Here is an 18397-nt window from a genome sequence, read left to right as displayed (position 1 = left end):
CGTTCTGAACGCATCAACTGCATCTCTTCACGAGCCGAAAAACGATGACCTCTTAGTTTATTTCTTCCGCACGGGAATAAAAAGAAGTCATTCGGTGCTAAGTCAGGACTATATTATAGGTCGATGTTTTGCACACTCAAAATTGCAGTTGTTTCAGTCGATGTGCTTGAAACTGCTTCGTACGCGAACAACTTTTGTTGTTTAGCTCATCTAGAAACACCCATGAAGCCAATTAATGTAACTTTTGGGTTCATACACGTTAATCCACGATTAACCACTTATCACGATGTCATAAACGTGTTTCGAAGCATCACTATTGTATTTTTTTTTACATTTCTTTCGAACAATCCATACAAGCGCTTCCACCTCGATTTCCAAGAATTGAAGGCGTCACAGAAGGCATTTTCCGGAAGAGCCTTGAGAGCCGAGGTACGTGCTGCTTGGATCACCTCTGTCATCCCAGAATGCTTGCCTTTCATCTGCTTTTTCAGGCAAGGAAACAAAAAAAAGTCCCGGGGGGCCACATCTGGGCTGTAGGGTGGCTGCGACTGCGGAAGCGTTGGGATGTCGGCTTTGGTTAAGTAGCTGTTCACAAGAAAGGCGGTGTGAGCCGAGGCTTTGTCGTGGTGAAACTTCCAATCGGCAGCGATGTCTTATCGGACCTGATTCACTCTACGTTTAGAGTCAATGGAAATGGATGACGAATTTATTTTTTTTCCCGATAACGACCCCAAGCATAAAGCTATCGTGCCCATATATCACTTTCAAAATAATTTCTAGCTGATTATTAAATTTCTAGAATACTAGATGTTTAGGTTAACGTATAACTTTTCTAGCTGCTATATAGGAAATATGAATTTGTATATTTGTTTTAATCTTACTAGCAATTAATTGTATGTGCCTACAGTGTCGGACAAAACATATTGGACTCATACCACAGAATTACATTATCATCTCCTATTCTCGCAATTATCATTTTAAATATAAGCAAATCAGTCAGATTTGAAGAATAACTACTTGGTTTATGAAAACATACAAAACCGTATAAATTATTTGATTAAACATATTCAATACTTGTGGAATTCTTAATCATGGTTGTTTTGCAGCTTCGAACAATTTGTTTTTATCTCCATTCACTCCTTCTCTGTCTAACCTTCTATTTGTTATATACCAAAAGTTCTCAATAGAATTGAGATCCGGCGATTGAGCTTGCCACTTTAGGACATTAATATTTTGAGCTACGAACCGATTTGGCACTGGTTTCGACGTATGCTTTAGGTCCTTGTTGTATTGAAGCGACCAAGAAAGTTGCATATTCCACACTGCATGGGGAAGCATCACGTTCTCAAGGATATTCTTGGATATGAATCGAACTTCTTATTTTCTTCTCATTCCGTCTGAATATTTCAAAATAAATTTTGATTTATCAGATAAAAGTATTATTTTCCATTGTTTCACCAGTTGATGTGTTCCCGAGCAAATTGTAACGGCTTTAGTCCTTTTTTTATATAGAAGGCCTTTATATTTAAGTAATTTTTTTATAGCCTAAATTGTAATCTGGAGTATACGACACGTTTTTAGCAGCGTTTAAAAAACTGCGGCAAGTTTCAGATCATATGATCTTGCTTCTGCTACTGCTTCTGAAAAAATCAGAAGTCGCATGCTTTGACTGGCGCAAAAATCAAACAGCTACGAAAATCAGAAATCAGCATAAGTCGCCGTTATTCGTTTATCTGCTTTCTGCTTTGCTGTAGCTTTCGATCGTATACATAAGTTGCCGCAGCAGCTATCGACAATTTTCGACAGTCGTCGGCAGTCACAGTCGCGAAAAGTAATGCATTCGACTTTTTGCTACTTTTGATTTTTGTCACTGTTGCTTTCGATCACCAGCGTAAGTCGAAAAAAGCAAGAAGCGTCCGATTCGTGGAAGTCGGCCGTTGCGACCGTTTTTGATTAGCTACGACTTTAAAGAAATGTTTGGCAATTACTTATTAAATTAGGATTAAATTTTAACAAATTTTATTATAATGGGCGTGACAAGCAAGCATAAATTCCAAATCCACGCATTTAACCATGTCTTCATGCCCATGAGCAGCTCCCCGAGAGTTTTCAGACTGGTATTTGCAATAATTCAGTGTGCAGAGATAAACCTCCAGCGTAACTATCGGTATGCTATGATCAGCGAGAGTCAAGCAGTACTCAAAACGATCTTGTCATATAGACATTGCTGGTAATGAAAAGGCGGATGAACTTCCCCGATCTGCAGTGGCTATCACAGCAGGCATAAGATCTACCTATATAATAATTTCATAGTCGATTGTGTTGATTCAAGGAACTGGATTGCGAAGCAATCTGTAGAGACAGAAATAAAGCCTCGGGAGTCCAAACAGAGAGCACACACAACGATTTTTGAATTTACTTTTAAAGGGGCAGGGCCCATATGAGCCTTTGTGGTAGAAGAGAGAGCACAAAGGACCATTGGTGACAGTTCATACCTCCATCACTACTTATTTAATAATAATATTTCCTAAAATTAGTGTAGATTAAATTAAACATACCTGCTGCACATTTTTTCGTACGTCGCGACCACCGAATTTGCTTTGTGTATTACTAAATCCACCACCGCCCCCACCCGAGCATGATCGAAGAAATTGGGGCACTTCTTGTGAGGCGCCTTCCAGTATTTTCACCAAATCGCTTGCTATGGCCGTGTCCTGATCTGGATCAAAGAAGCTAGTAGCGCGTCCGTTATTACCGACGCGACCTGTGCGCCCGATACGATGAACATATTCATCGACGGAATTCGGAAGATCGTAGTTGATGACATGTTTAACATTTTTTATATCTAACGCAAAAAATGCAACTTGTAAAAGCCGGAAACAAAATCGGATAATCAAAGCTTGCATACTTACCGAGACCACGAGCGGCGACTGAAGTCGCTATTAGGACCTTCATTTTCCCGGACTTGAAGTCAGCTAAAGCCATTTCTCGTTGACGCTGCAATCTGTCGCCATGAATTGAAGTCGTAGGAAACTCAGTTTCGGAAAGTAAAGAAGCTAGAAAATCTGCACCGCGCTTTGTCTCAACAAAGACAATGGTTCCATCGCTGCTTTCACTCAGTAATTCCTAATCAAATGAATAATCGTAGTTCATTTTACAAAATGTCTGTACAAATACAAACAGTAATACAATTTACCATTAGTTTGGAACGTTTTTGAAACTTTTTAACTTCAAAAATCTCTTGTGTAACATCAGAGCATGCCCCACCTACCACACCAATGGTGATGAATATATAGTTTGATAAATAAGCACCAGCTAAACGTTGTATTTCCTCAGGGAATGTTGCAGAAAACATTAAATTCTGACGTTCATCCATGGGGCGCATTGTCGGATGATTCATAAGGGTATTAACATTGTCTTTAAAACCCATATCCATCATACGATCGGCTTCGTCCAGCACAACGTAGCGTGTCTCTTCAAATGTAATAAAACCCTTTTCGACAAAGTCTAACAAACGACCAGGAGTGCATATCAAGATATGGCAGCCTTTGGCAATGTTTTCGCCTTGATATTTGCTTGAGGTGCCACCATAGACTATGCTGATTTTCAAATAAGAACCTAATGCAAACTTTCGAGCTTCGGAAAAAATCTGGATCGCCAATTCACGAGTTGGAGAAACAATAACCGCCTGCGGTTTTCCGATTGACAAATCACAACTCTCTCCTAAGATACCATTAATGATAGGAAGCAAAAATGCAGCCTGTGATTAGAAATAAAAAAAAATATATGTGAAAACCAATAAAAGTAAATATATTGTAGACATGCAGTCTTGAAGAGTGCTATTTCTGCACACTTTAAAAACAAATTATTCAAATCAGTTTTTAGTTTTATCGAATAAGTGCATGGCAATAATTTCCTACGTTAGTTAATGTCTGTCTTGACTTCCACAACTTATAACAGTAATGCTAAATAGTTCCATAAATTTTGTTAAAAGTGATCCTAATTTTCTGAAATAAAAAAAATCTGCAAAGTTTCTGCACCACTTAACAACATGCATGCTGGAAGAGCTATCATGAGAAAAAGCACCTAATCCTTTAAAATATCCCGAGATATAATGGCTGAAATAAATAAGAAATTTGGGTTCAGCGCATCTAGTAGACGAAAGAATTGAAAAAAAACTATTTCTGTCCAAAAGAAACACAAGAACACGGCTGAACTTTGGTAATGAATATTTAATTTGGACAATGATCCAAAACACGCATATAATAATTGGCTCACTACTCACGGTTCCACTAAGTATGTGTCACATTAGTGTATAATTTGCCACGACAATGTCAAGCATTTTCGAAAAATTGTAAAGACAGAACAAAGTATTAAAGTTGTGAGTGCTGGAAAGCTATAACACTTACAGGGTTTGTCCGGAAAGTAATAGGACTGATTTTCTTCTGACTGGATTCAGTAGTGCGCGTTCCTAGCTAACGAACAAGCAGTTTCTGTGAGTGTTACAAGCCGAAAATGCAGCGTTCGTTAGAGCAGAGGTACGCGACTAAATTCTGTGTGAAACTCGGTAAATCTGCGACAGAGACGATTGGTACGATCAAGCAGGCTTACCCAGATGCTGCTATAGCAAGAAGTGCTGTGTTTCGGTGGCACCAGGCCTTTTTGAAGGACCGGGAAGATGTTGCCGATGAAGACCGTGCTGGGAGACCTGCGACTTCGACAAACACCGACAATCTGACTCGTGAGCGCAAAGTTTTGAACTCAGGCCGTTGACTAAATATTCGTTTAATCGCCCAGATGTTAAATTTATCAAAATGTGTGGTTCATGACATTGTGGCGGAGCACTTGAAAATGGTGTGCGCGAAGATGGTCCCAAAAAAAGCTCACTGACGACCAAAAATTGCGGCAAGTGGGAGTGTGCCAAGAAAATTTTAACATGTGTAAAAGTGACCGCCAATTTTTGAATAACGTAATCACTGGTGACGAGTTATGTAAATCGCATTGGCAGCGCTCCATCGACACAGAAGGAGCCTATTTTGAAAATTTTTAAAGAATTGTAACGATTGGTTGAATATATTTTTTTTTTAAATCGACCCAGTGTTATTACTTTCCTGACAAACCCTAAAACAAATCTAATAAATTTTCTTAACTATTGAAAAAACTATTTTAATTGTTTGTACATAACTTACGCATTCCTCATTTTTATCTATTTCAATAATAAACATAGTTTTATTACATGCTCAAAGACTACTATTTCTCTGACCATGACTGCATATGCAAATTGTACAATTCCATTTACACTCACCGTTTTTCCCGATCCTGTTTGGGCACATGCCATTAAATCTCGACCATCCATTACTACCGGTATAGCGGTTTTCTGAATAGGCGTCGGCACAGTATAACCCGACTTTCGCACGTTATTCATGATTATGTCTCGCAAGCCTGCATTTTCAAACGTCAGTAAAGGTGGTGGAGCGTTTTCGCCCGAAACCTAAGCAGAGAAGAAAATGTTCAAATGTCATTAATACAAGTATATTTAGTGCTCAAAGAAATTAGTTGCTTACCCTAACTGGAATGTTGTCATATTTGGAGAAATTTATTCCCGATGAAATTCCACTATTAAATATTTCATCTTCATTGTCGGTGGGTTCCGGAGGTATGTAGAACTCTCGTTGTTTCTGCTCGCCTTCATTCTCTCCCTTATTATTGTTGAAACCAGTATCGTTGTAATCTCTATCGCCATTGAAACCATTACGATCGCCACCAAAACCATTTCGTCCACGGCCGCCACGTCCACCGAAACCACGACCGCCGCGACCACCACGAAAACCGCCACCAACGCGATTTCCATTTTCTTTAAACACGAGTGTTAGGTATTTTTAAATATAAAATAAAACTAAGGTCCTAAGGACAATAAATAAAAAAAAATCGATTCTAAAAAGCTTGTTGGCTTTAAGTATATGAATTATCGAACTAAAACTTTGCTCCGAAGTTAGAATAACCAACATTGAAATTCAGCAATTATATTATCAGACGTACAGAAAAAAACCACCGTTTTCTTATAGGCAAATTGATTGAGTCAACAGTTACCAAATCTTGGTTCTTTATAAGTACTATGCTTATTGTTCGTGAGTGGCAAGGGTCATTTGCGAAAGTGTTGCCTTTTGCTTTTCATTCGAAAAAATGCTCAGGCTCGTCAAAAGATTGTAGAAACTTATGGTGAACGTTGTATTAGTCAAGGAACGTGTCGAGAATAGTTCACAAATGGCTAATATAACATGGAAGGCAAGGAACGTGCGCACCCGTAAAAAGCTTGATCGGTTCGGCGTAGAGGACTATGAACTCTTGCAACCAGTCGAAACCATTACAGGAGTCCACAACTATTAGGTTTGAGTCTGCAATACTCGGAAAAACTCGACAAGACAACGCTCGGCTACATGTTGCCAAGGTCGTGAAAACATATAATACCTGGAAACTTTGACGCATAACCTGGCCGAATAGCACTTTCGTTCTTAAGAAGAAGCCTAAAATTGGATCGCGTCAAAAGAAAAAAAATTCAGAAGTAGTCACAAATATGGGAAAAAATTGTGGCTAGCGATGGAAAATATTCCGAATCATATATAATGTACACATTCATTTAGTACATATATATTAACAGACTTCAACATAGTTAAATAAAATAAATAAGGCAAAATTTTAATAGTGGACGCATATTATTGAACGCATATTCAACTCTACTTGCGACACAGATACGTGTATACTGCGATATTTCATTAGTTTCTAAGTGATGAAGTTATATATTGTTATAAACTAACAAACCAATTAATTTAAACTTTTGATATTAAGAACGATATAACAATAGCGGAAAAGGAAATTATGTTGTCAATAATACGAAGCTATTAATCCTAAAATACCCATACAGATGCTGCAATGGGACCCATTTTATCCAACTGCAGCAAAAATACAACGACCTAAAGAGTCAACAGTTCAAAAAGTTCGGATGAACATTTTATATTCGGAAATCGCATATTGATACCAAAAATGCTTTCATTTATTGACCTAATATTGATTGTTTAATTGTACGAATATGAGTCAGCAGCGATATCTAAGATCGATTAGACTCATAAGAGATCAAGTTAAAGCTAGTGGATTCACTTAAGATAAAATATAACCCAGACCGATGGTTTTAAACTACGCACGTACACCGCATGGATAAAGAGATCTACAAACACATTTTTATATTCGTGTGAATTTGGATATTACCACTCAAATAGATTGTCTGGCGATTTTTATCTATTGCGTCAATGGACTCATGGTGCGTTCCCCCAAAGAGGATTTTTCAGCTTCGCAGACAGAAAGACACATCAACGAAACATTCTCCTAGCCGTAATTCCATTGAAAACACAAGCACGCAAGCAAACTCGTTGTTCATTTTTGTCGTAAACAATCAGTTGACAGGGCAGCAGTTCGGGACATATTTGATCTTAAGTGTACATATTCAACATTGATAGACACACGCACAATTACTGATGTGTCTATTATATTTAGGTATTTACTTCTACGGTTGCGCATCATTCATCATTAAAAAAAAATACTGACTAAACGTAAAAAGTGCGCACTATGAGCGTAAAGTTAAATTAATTCCACCCAATGCCCATGCTCCTTTATTCGTATAATCCCGGCAGATTCGAGTTCTATTAAAAAATTGAATGCAACCGCAGCAAGGCTTCTGTTTTTCAATAAACGACTCTTCATCACATTAAACGACACATTGCGAATAATCTCTTGCAATAGATTCATTTTGAGCTGCAAGCGTGCTATGTCAGCTTTTAGAAGGGTCTCCACGTCGTAGGCATAATATGCGGGCAGTAATACAGTTGATGTATTTTTTTCACTATTTCGATTGCAAGCTTTTAACACACTCTGCCATTCAACTAGGTTATTCATAATAGTCGAAATCGACTCGATGTGCTCATATACAAATTGTTCGTAAGATGGCTGCTCTACAACTGTAAGTTGTGTTTCGTGTACATTATTCAAATTACGGATATGTGTGACGTCCGCCGTCGATTCTAGTGGCACTGGTAACTGACTGGGCAATGGCGATAAAGCCTGAAGTACTTCAGTAATATTGGTTTGATAACTCACATGAAAATCACATGCTCGTGTTAATTTTAAGTTCTGCGGGGCTCGGCGCTTATGGCATCTTTTGCGTTTTTTTGGTAAAATTCCAAATTTATTATATTGTAGATCCACTTGCCGTTCACGTAGTACTTCCAACCAATTCCGGGGTTCATTTAAAGTGTCTAACTCCTCAGGTATTTGGACAAGTACAAATGATCCTGATGGCAAATTTTTTCTTTCAACAACCTTTTGGTGTTGTGATGATTGAATTATAGTCGTTTGTTCAACTGATTCAAAAGCCTTAGTGACCCCAATCGCAGATGTTTGCACATCTTGATTTACTACCGAGACTATACCAGCTTCTGTGCTTTGTATATTACCACCACTGATGAGGAGTTCGGTGCTGCCCTCATTTGCATGACTTTGAAAATGCGGTAATTCCCTCCCTTCCAAAGCTATACCGTCTAAGGGACGTAACGGCGTCGAAGAGATATCGCTGTTGCGAACAGTCCTCCTTATCAATGTTCGTCGGAATTCTTCTTCTCGTATTGATGGTAAAGTTCCAGTTCTAGATGTTGATGGTTCTGTGCGTTGGGCCAATAAAGGGCCTGAAATAAGCTTAATTTTTTTAACACTTTTTAACTGATCCTCATCCGAGCGTGATAATATTCCTGCGGAGGTTGTTGTCGGATACGGGGTGAGAAACGTAATGTCTGTCGATGATTCAGGCAAAATGTCACTCTGTTCCTGTTCACTGACGTAATTTGCAAAAATTATAAAAAAAAATGCATACGTTAAATCCAAAAAACTGAAATATACGTTACAAGCATGATACATGATTGCAAGTGAAGTGAATGCTAGTTTTGCACAGCTTGATTAATAAAGGAGAAATTTATACAACTGAAGTAAGGCATATTATCAAAACAACTAGTGTAGTAACCGTAATGGTGGCCATTTAAGGGAAGAAATTGTTCTAACTAGAATATGTCTCGGTAAACTGAGTGAAGGAAGAGAGATAATTCTCCCGGGAACAATAGATCTTTGATAAGAATAGAGCTTTGTTGAGTCAGAAAGTGACTATATAATGGAGGATGTGGTGGTGTAGAAGTTCACGCAAGTGAGGAAAATTCTCTGATCGCCATTCACTTGGGAGTGGCCAGAAACGATTCTTTTACATATGGCTCAAGCAGCTCACGACTTCCGGTCTTTGACCAAGTATCCTCTGGGTAGCCTAAGAACATCCGTTTGAAGGAAAGCTAAAGTGAGAAGGCGAAACATCCCCTATATAGGGTTGTGTGTGACCCCCCTTTTGATGACGACCAAGGCAAACAAAATAAGGACTACTGCACCTGGAATGTCCGGTCCCTTAATTGGGAAGGTGCCTCTGCCCAGCTGGTTGATGTCCTCGTGAAAATAAAGGCTGACATCACCGCCGTCCAAGAAATGCGATGGACGGGACAAGGACTGAGACGAGTAGGTCCTTGTGATATTTACTACAGTGACCATATAAAGGAGCGCAAGTTTGGTGTGGGATTCGTGGTGGGAGAGAGACTCCATCGCCAAGTACTATCATTCACTCCGGTGAATGAACGTCTAGCACAATCCGCATCAAAGCGAGGTTCTTCAACATATCGCTGATTTGCGCCCACGCCCCGATGGAAGAGAAGGACGATGTGATCAAGGATGCCTTCTATGAGCGCTTGGAGCACACCTATGAGCGCTGCAACCGCCACGATGTCAAAATCATGCTTGGCGGCTTTAACGCCAGGGTGGGCAAAGAAGCTATCTTTGGCACTACGGTCGGTAAATTCAGCCTCCACGAGAAAACATCCCCAAATGGGTTGAGGCTGATCGACTTCGCCGGGGCCCGAAATATGGTTATCTGTAGTACTAGGTTCCAGCATAAGAAGATTCATCAAGCCACCTGGCTGTCTCCGGATCGAAAAATCACCAACCAGATCGATCATGTTGTGATAGACGGAAGACACGTCTCCAGTGTTTTAGATGTGCGCGCGCTCCGAGGTCCTAACATCGACTTGGACCACTATCTTGTTGCAGCCAAGATTCGCACCCGCCTCTGTGTAGCATAAAACGCACGCCAACAAACACAAGGAAGGTTCGACGTCGAGAAGCTGCAATTACAACAGATAGCCGAACGATTTTCTACTCGACTGGCACTCCTGCTCTCTGAGAGCACTCGGTATAAGGGAATGTTGGGACGGCATTTCAAACTCCTTACGTACAGCTGCAATCGAAAACATTGGTTTTCGAAAAATGCAAAAGAACAGCTGGTACGACGAGGGGTGCCGTGTCGCAGCGGAGAGAAAACAGACTGTCTACCTCGCAACATTACATGGGGTAGATACCGAGAGTTGAAGAGGGAAGCGAGACGCATTTGCAGACAGAAAAAGAAAGAGGTGAGTATGAAGAGCTTGATAAGCTGGCCGACAGGGGTAATGCTCGAAAATTCTACGAAAAGATGTGGCGGCTAACTAAAGGTTTGAAGACGGAGCATACTCTTGTAGAACCCTCAAAAGTGATCTAGTGACCGATGCCCAGAGCATACTTAAATTATGGAAGGAACACTTCTTCAGCCTGCTGAATGGCAGTGAACACACAATGCCAGGAGAAGGCGAACCCGATTCCCCAATCGATGACGATGGAGCAGACGTTCCATTGCCCGACCATGAAGAAGTTCGAACAGCAATTACCCGTCTGAAGAACAACAAAGCAGCGGGGGCCGATGGATTACCGGCCGAGCTATTCAAACACGGCGGCGAAGAAGTAATAAGGAGCATGCATCAGCTACTTTGCAAAATATGGTCGGACGAAAGCATGCCCAACGATTGGAATTTAAGTGTGCTCTGCCCAATCCACACACAGGGAGACCCCACAATCTGCGCCAACTACCGTGGGATAAGCCTCCTCAACATCGCATATAAGGTTCTATCGAACGTATTGTGTGAAAGATTAAAGCCCACCGTCAACAACCTGATTGGACCTATCAGTGTGGCTTTAGACCTGGAAAATTAACAACCGACCAGATTTTTGCCAAATCTTGGAAAAGACCCTTGAAAGGAGAATCGACACACACCACCTCTTCGTCGATTTCAAAGCTGCTTTCGACAGCACGAAAAGGAGCTGCCTTTATGCCGCAAAACTAATACAGTTGTGTAAACTGACGTTGAGCAGAACTTAATCGAGCAGGTACAATCTTTTATAAGAGTGTACAGCTGCTGGCGTACGCCGATGTTATTGATATCATCGACCTCAACACCCGCGCCGTCAGTTCTGCTTTCTCCAGACTGGACAAAGAAGCAAAGCAAATGAGTCTGGTAGTGAACGAGGGCAAGACGAAATATCTCCTGTCATCAAACAAACGGTCGTCGCACTCGCGACTTGGCTCCCACATCACTGTTGACAGTCATAACTTTGAAGTTGTTGATAGTTTCGTATATTTGGGAACCATCGTAAACACCACCAACAATGTCAGTCTGGAAATCCAACGCAGGATAACTCTTGCCAACAGGTGCTACTTCTGACTGAGTAGGCAATTGAGAAGCAAAGTCCTCTCTCGACGAACAAAAACCAAACTCTATAAGTCACTCATAATTCCCATTCTGCTATATGGTGCAGAGGCTTGGACGTTGTCGACGGTGCGAGTTTTCGAGAGAAAAGTTCTGCGAAAGATTTATGGTCCTTTGCGCGTTGGCCACGGCGAATATCGCATTTGATGGAACGATGAGCTGTACGAGATATGCGACGACATTGACATAGTTCAGCGAATTAAAAGACAGCGGCTACGCTGGCTAAGTCATGTTGTCCGAATGGACGAAAACACTCCAGCTCTGAAAGTATTCGACGCAGTACCCGCCGGAGGAAGCAGAGGAAGAGGAAGACCTCCACTCCGTTGGAAGGATCAGGTGGAGAAGGACCGGGCTACGCTTGGAATATCCAATTGGCGCCACGTAGCGAAAAGAAGAAACGACTGGCGGCGTGTAGTTAACTCGGCTATAATCGTGTAAGCGGTGTCTACGCCAATTAAGAAGAAGATTATATAATCAAATACTATTGAAACTTTATTCACCGTGAAACCATAGCTAAAACCCATTAATCATGCTATGTGCAATCAATAATATTGATTAATATTTTAATTATTGTATGTTTGTACCCGCTAGTTTCTGTGTATTGTGGCAACAAATCTGAAATCTCCTCCGGTGTATTGAATTGCTCATTCAGAACTTGCATTGATAGGCCGCCCGAGTGTGATCGCACCAATTGTATTGGAGGTAAACCCGAAATCGATGACGCCGTCACATGTTGGCGTGCAACATTGATGCTTGTCGATGGTCCAGCACAACCCTCTTCTAGTTGCGAATGATCTTCAGAAAATGGCACAATTTGATGCATACCCGGCAATGCGGCGTTTGCCCATATGTCTTCCAATGAAAAGAAATTATACGTCATTTTACGCATAATATTAATGAGTGTATGGTCTTTCGGAACAATTTTTAAACAATTTCGCATCGATAAAGGTTTTCTTAATGCATATTCCCGCTCCGTTATATGTGCCCGAATCTTATTTGGAATAATGTCAAGTCTTGCAATTCCAGCACCTAAATTATTATAGTTAACGCTACAATTAGTTTTTCTACGTTTAAAAGGGGTCATAGAAGTAGTCGACATTGGGGTCTCTTGATCCTGTGAGATAGATATTACATCTTTGAATAAGTCTGGTAAATCGGATAACTTAGATTGATTTATTGTTGCTAAATCGATGTTTTTGGACAATTGCATTTTGTAGTGTGCTTTTCTTTTTTCGTCCATCAAATGTGACATGTCTACATTTTCATTTGGTGTAGTGTCAACTATAACATTTTCAATCACATTTGAATTTTCTTGATCAATATCAAATTTTTCTTGTTGTGTTTCGTGATTATCGCCATCCCTTACCACCATCTCCTCTGTGGATGCATTATCTGAAGAAGTATTATTCGTAATCATTTCTGTAGACAAGCATACTTTATACGCTTCCAACAAATATTTAACAATGCAATAGAGTTCATCAATATTGTTTGTCGCTTGTATACGGCCGGGCACTTCGGGTAAGAATTCTTGAATAGTAGCTCTCATAAAGTTATTGGGCACAAAATTATGTGCTGTCGATTGGAATTCAGACGGTTGGGCTAGAAAATATCGGTACGAATCAACGCGTTGTATAAAACGATGTAAAAAAAGCGTATAACGAAATAAGATAACTCAATTCTTTCTTTGTATATGCGAAATGTGTAGCATAAAAACTAAAAAATTGTTCGGTCAATGAAACTTAATAATTACTGAGTCGCTAAAATAATATGATGGCAAATTTCTAACCTCACTTTAATCTAGAGTGTCGAACAAAACATAATGGATGGATAATGATGACTAAGGATTCTAAAAACATCTCGTATACTCCAAATTACAATTCTGGATATAAAAAAATTACTTTTACATTAAGATTAATTAAGAAATTATTTATTTAGTGAAATAATAAAAATTATTCACTTCGACGAAACATATTCGACTGGTCTTAGTTTATAGCGATAGGCGACGAAAATCCCGTTTGTTTATGACGATGTTCATTTTATAATTTTACAAAAAGTTATGTCGCGGTTAAAATTCTACTTATTTCAATGAATCTAAAACATAGGGGCATGACTGGAAACAAATATTTCGTTTCATTAAAAAATAGTAATTATTATTAAAAGCCAAAAGAAATGGTGCATCTCAAAATGACATTTTAACAAGTTTTACGTCAATAAATTAACATCTTCATTATAATAAAATTTGAGAAAAGTGTATCTCTGAGAACTCATTAACACGACCTCAACATGGCATGATTCAAAAAGTTAGATACATAACTAAAAAAGTTTCCAGATAATTCGTTTTCAGCGTGGTTCAGGAATTAAATATGCAAGTTTGATGCCGTACTGAAGAGCGACTAAGACGATTATAATTTACTCGGGAGCTCATCAAGTAGCAATACTATTCTCTGATGAATCAAAATTTAATTTAAAGTTTTCAGGCGAAATGATAAAAGTTCACCGACCAAAAACACCAAATTTTCGACTTCTGCGTAGGAATCGAAGTGCTGCTCAGCCAATGCGTGTTCCATCGATGAAAACAAATAGTAATCGGAAAGGACCAAGGCATGTGGGTAGCAGCTCCAGCCTGCCTACTTTGATTGTACCCTGAACCGATTTCGCTTTTTATGCAGGTGCATTGTAACAAAATTATTTTGCCGTGTCGTCTAGCCGATTCTGGTCTTTTTCGATCAATGCATGCTTCAAATTGAGCACTTGTTGTCTATAGCGATGTTGGGGTAGCGGCAGAATTATACCGAGTTTACAGTTCTTGACCGGATAAAAATCCGGGTCCGTTCCGGTTAGGAATGTCGTGCAACTATTCCAATCGGTTGGTTTGTGCAGTCGATGTTGATGGTTGTCCCGGATCTGCCCATGAATTTTTTCGCTTAGTATTTTTAAAATGAATATTGGTTGCAGTTCGGCGTCTTTTAACTTTTTTGGTGGTCTTCTTTCTACGTTCTTCATTTCTCACATCAAAATCATTATTTCTAAATTGTCTGATTCAATGCGGTTCTACAGCACTTGTCTTTAAATGGAAACAAAAAATTAATGCTTTCCGCAAATATCACTTTTCGGTACAAAATTTGTTATTGCATAGTTTTGACAGATGTCATTTTTATCTTAAAATTTTAAATAACAATCGTTATTCGAGTATGCTGGAGCAAAACCAAAACGCTTTTGATATTTTTCTGATTGTACAAGCATGCTGGTGTAGAGTATTGTGCATTTACCGCATTTAATTAGAATTTTCAAAAAGTGAACATCGCAGATACATATGAATTCAGAGGAAAAACTATTTTGTCTCCGTCCATAACGACCGTTTTCATATACAATTTGTAAAAAAAATGAATATTGCTCCAACTTGCTGGTGTAGTGTATGTTTCAAGCTTGTTGGCGCAATCAGGTGATTATTAAAATACACACGTTCTTACGGACACAGTTATGTAGTTGTGCAGCTGTCTCAAGCTGCCGTTTATATTGCGAGATTTGATAACTCACAACTCTGTCGTAAAGTTTGTAATATTTGATGTTATACGTACTCAGAACGTTTTGATTTGATTCGAGTTTTTGTCGATGAACCTCTATCAAGGGCCAGTGTTTTTTATGGTATGATAAATTCGACCGAGGTCGTCGATCACTCTGAGACGAATTTCGTGAAGGTCGTCCAAACTCAGTAGTTGTCCCGATAACTATTCATACTGTTCACAAACCAATATTGGTTCAAGCGCATGCAAACATGTACAGATATTAATTGAGAATATTTTGAAAAATAAAAAAAAATATTTTCGATATTTAAAATGTGTTTTTGTTCTCTAATCCCGAAATATAAAGGACAATTAAGTACAAGGACCAAAATGGAACCATTTGCTTTTAATTGCATGCCCCTTCGTTGGACTTTTATGCATAATAATATAACGATTTTAAGCACACAGCGAAGTTCACAAGGGATGGCTTAAGAAAAAATAAATATTTTGGATTGCCCAGTGCAAAGCCTTACCTTAATCCAATAGAAAACTTATGGAACGATGTCAAACCCAAAATTTCACAAATTTTGAGGATTTATGGGAAGATATTAAGGAAGCTTGAAAAGTGTGCACATGAAACGGCGAATTGATCTTGTAGAAAGGCTGACTTCGAAAACTTGCTACTGCAAAGTATTGACACAGTAAGACTACAATATTTACACATCATCGGTATACAATGTTAAACAAGATTGCAAAATGATGCGTTGCATAATTTTATCTAGTTCTAACTTATCTCGAAGAGGATATGAAATTCCGATGGAAGTACCAACAAGATAATTACAAGGTATATGTCGAAAGGAGCTAAGCTAAGGACTGGTTTCGTTGCAATTATATTAACATAATGGATTGGTCAATATGGTTCTCGGACCTTAATCTAATTGAAAACTTCTGGATGGATATGATAGAAAATGTAAAAGGATGACAAACCAAAGAATATTCAAGAAATCAAAGTCAACTGGAAGTTCGCATTTATGATATAGTAGGGTTAAGGGAAGCATTGAACAGATTTTACACATTATTGACACAAGTTATAATCCGACTTCGACCATTTTGAGGCATAATATTAAACACATTTAGGGTTATGCAGTTTTATTGTGAAAACTTCACTGATGTTTGATTTGTATAGTTTCTTATAAATAAAGTAAGTTGTCATCCGATTTCGCTCATTTTCGAAGTGTACAACAATTTCGTTGAAATTTAATTAGATCCAGAAATACAGTATTTCTCCTTAAGGTGATATTTGCCACGTCGTTCATTGCCCAATTTTTACAACTTTTACCATAGAATTCCTCCATACCATTTTGGTTGTGAAATCTAATTTAAATTTAACACATTTACTCTGTGAAATATTGCACTTCTACTGGTTTTCAACATAACCGTTATATGGTGGGGAGTGGTTATTATCTGATTTTGCCCATTTGTATGAAGATATGACAAAAAAAGACATTCCCTCAGCAAGTTTTGTTTATTTAGTTTCTGCGGTTTGAAAGATACATACTATGTGTAGATTAAACCAGTTAGGGGCGCCCACTTCTTCTGCACCAAATTAAAAAACTGCATTTCTTTTTTAATGTTTGGCGAAAAAAAACTTTAAATAAAAAAACTTTTGCAGTAATTGTTTTCAAGGATTTCTATGTTTGTTTTGGTTGTTCATATTATTTCGAAAACGTCTGTATGTATGTATACACTGGTGGCAGAAATATTTAATAGGCACCAACCCATTGGCTTATTTCAAAGCCCAAAAAACACCAACAGAGGTTTGTATCACTCGTCAGTACTCTATCTTTATTTCAGCTATCTCGTTGTATTATACCTAGAATGTCGGCGTTTCAGCTAAAAATTGGTAAAAAACTTCCAACGACTTAAAAATAGAATTCGATTTCCAACTACAAATTGTACAGTTCGGGAAGAAGAAGATACAGTAAACCCAATATACAGCAATGGTTTGAATTTGCAGAACTTGTAATTGCATCCTTCAATTTCGTTTTCAACTCTTTTTAAATGGATTTTCCTGGGATTAACGTATCAATATAATATAATGTTTAATTGAAACGGATTAAGGTTTTGTCTTTTTTTCCTCTAGTTTCGGTTTTTTTATGTCATGAAGGGTATTAAATATCATATTTTTGAAGTAGTCCACGATATTGCCTATTACCTTAATACTTTTATTTTTTTTATATCAATTTCGTTCAAAAGGATTACAATGCTTTTTTTGTTTTCAAAGGCTGGTAATCAGACATTAAAAAAGCAGCTTCAAATTCGTTATTTTTTCCAATGAATTTTATTTGTATGAAAATATTCAAAATAAAATCTTAATCCCTTGGATTCTTATACCGACAAAAACGACCACCTTTATTCATAAATAAAATGTTCACTGTATTGAATAGTTTATTATATGAATAATAGTATAAAATCCATACCACAGCAACGCGTGACCGGACTCTAATATATACACACCTGCTCAAAATAATAGTTACACTATAAAACTTAGTACTCTCAATAGTTTAAAAAACTTTTTATGGGCTTTTTGACACAAGTTATGCTGTAAGTTTAATTAAGATAATATGCCATTGCCCTTTCTAAGAGAATGAAGCATGTGAATCCCCGAGATAATGCGTATTTCAGTTTTGCGTGAATGCTCAGAAAAAAAACTTGCTCAATATAATAGTTACACCAAAATGAACTTAGCTTTTTGTGAAAACAAAGTTAATTTTATCCAGGTTTTCAAGTTTTTTTATCTGGATTGGTAAGTTTTCTTTCATTAAAGCTCAAAATGCTGAAGATAAATTAAATTATTTTTTAATCAAATGGGTCGGAAGGCACATTGCACTGTTGCGGAAGCCCGGCTGGTTTCAAACCTCAGAAAGCAAGGAAAATCGCTTCGGGAAATTGGGAAATTAATGGAAAGGTCTCTTAATTCTATTAAAAATGCTTTAGAGCGAAAATCTTGTAGAGAGACTCGTGGAAGGCCACAAAAAACGAGTACAGTTGTTGATCGCCACATTGTAACTATTTGTAAAAAGGACCCATTCAAGTCGTCGAAGGTGATAGCAGCAGAAATTAGAAATGTAGTAAGTGCTCAAACCGCTCGCAAGCGTTTGCAAAAGACCAAGCTACCAGGAC

The 18397-nt window shown here is 38.4% G+C and overlaps 1 protein-coding gene across 6 annotated transcripts in view; it reads right to left on the bottom strand.

Annotated features, from left to right (window-relative positions):
• LOC120769282 (ATP-dependent RNA helicase vasa) overlaps nucleotides 1-18397 on the bottom strand; it is a 37699-nt gene that overhangs the window by 4391 nt on the left and 14911 nt on the right. For 5 of the 6 annotated variants that reach the window (XM_040096201.1, XM_040096202.1, XM_040096200.1 and 2 more), the window contains 2 exons: nucleotides 12296-13310; nucleotides 5864-8878 (listed from right to left, as the gene is read on the bottom strand). In XM_040096201.1, coding sequence (XP_039952135.1) covers nucleotides 7633-8878; nucleotides 12296-13310 — 2261 coding nt within the window. In that variant the 3' untranslated portion in view covers nucleotides 5864-7632. The other variant, XM_040096203.1, reaches the window with a different exon arrangement.

Source organism: Bactrocera tryoni, chromosome 2 (genome assembly GCF_016617805.1).
Source record: "Bactrocera tryoni isolate S06 chromosome 2, CSIRO_BtryS06_freeze2, whole genome shotgun sequence".
NCBI classification, from domain to species: domain Eukaryota; kingdom Metazoa; phylum Arthropoda; class Insecta; order Diptera; family Tephritidae; genus Bactrocera; species Bactrocera tryoni.
The sequence above is the reverse complement of the archived record's forward strand: the minus strand, read 5'-3'. Positions and strand labels throughout refer to the sequence as shown.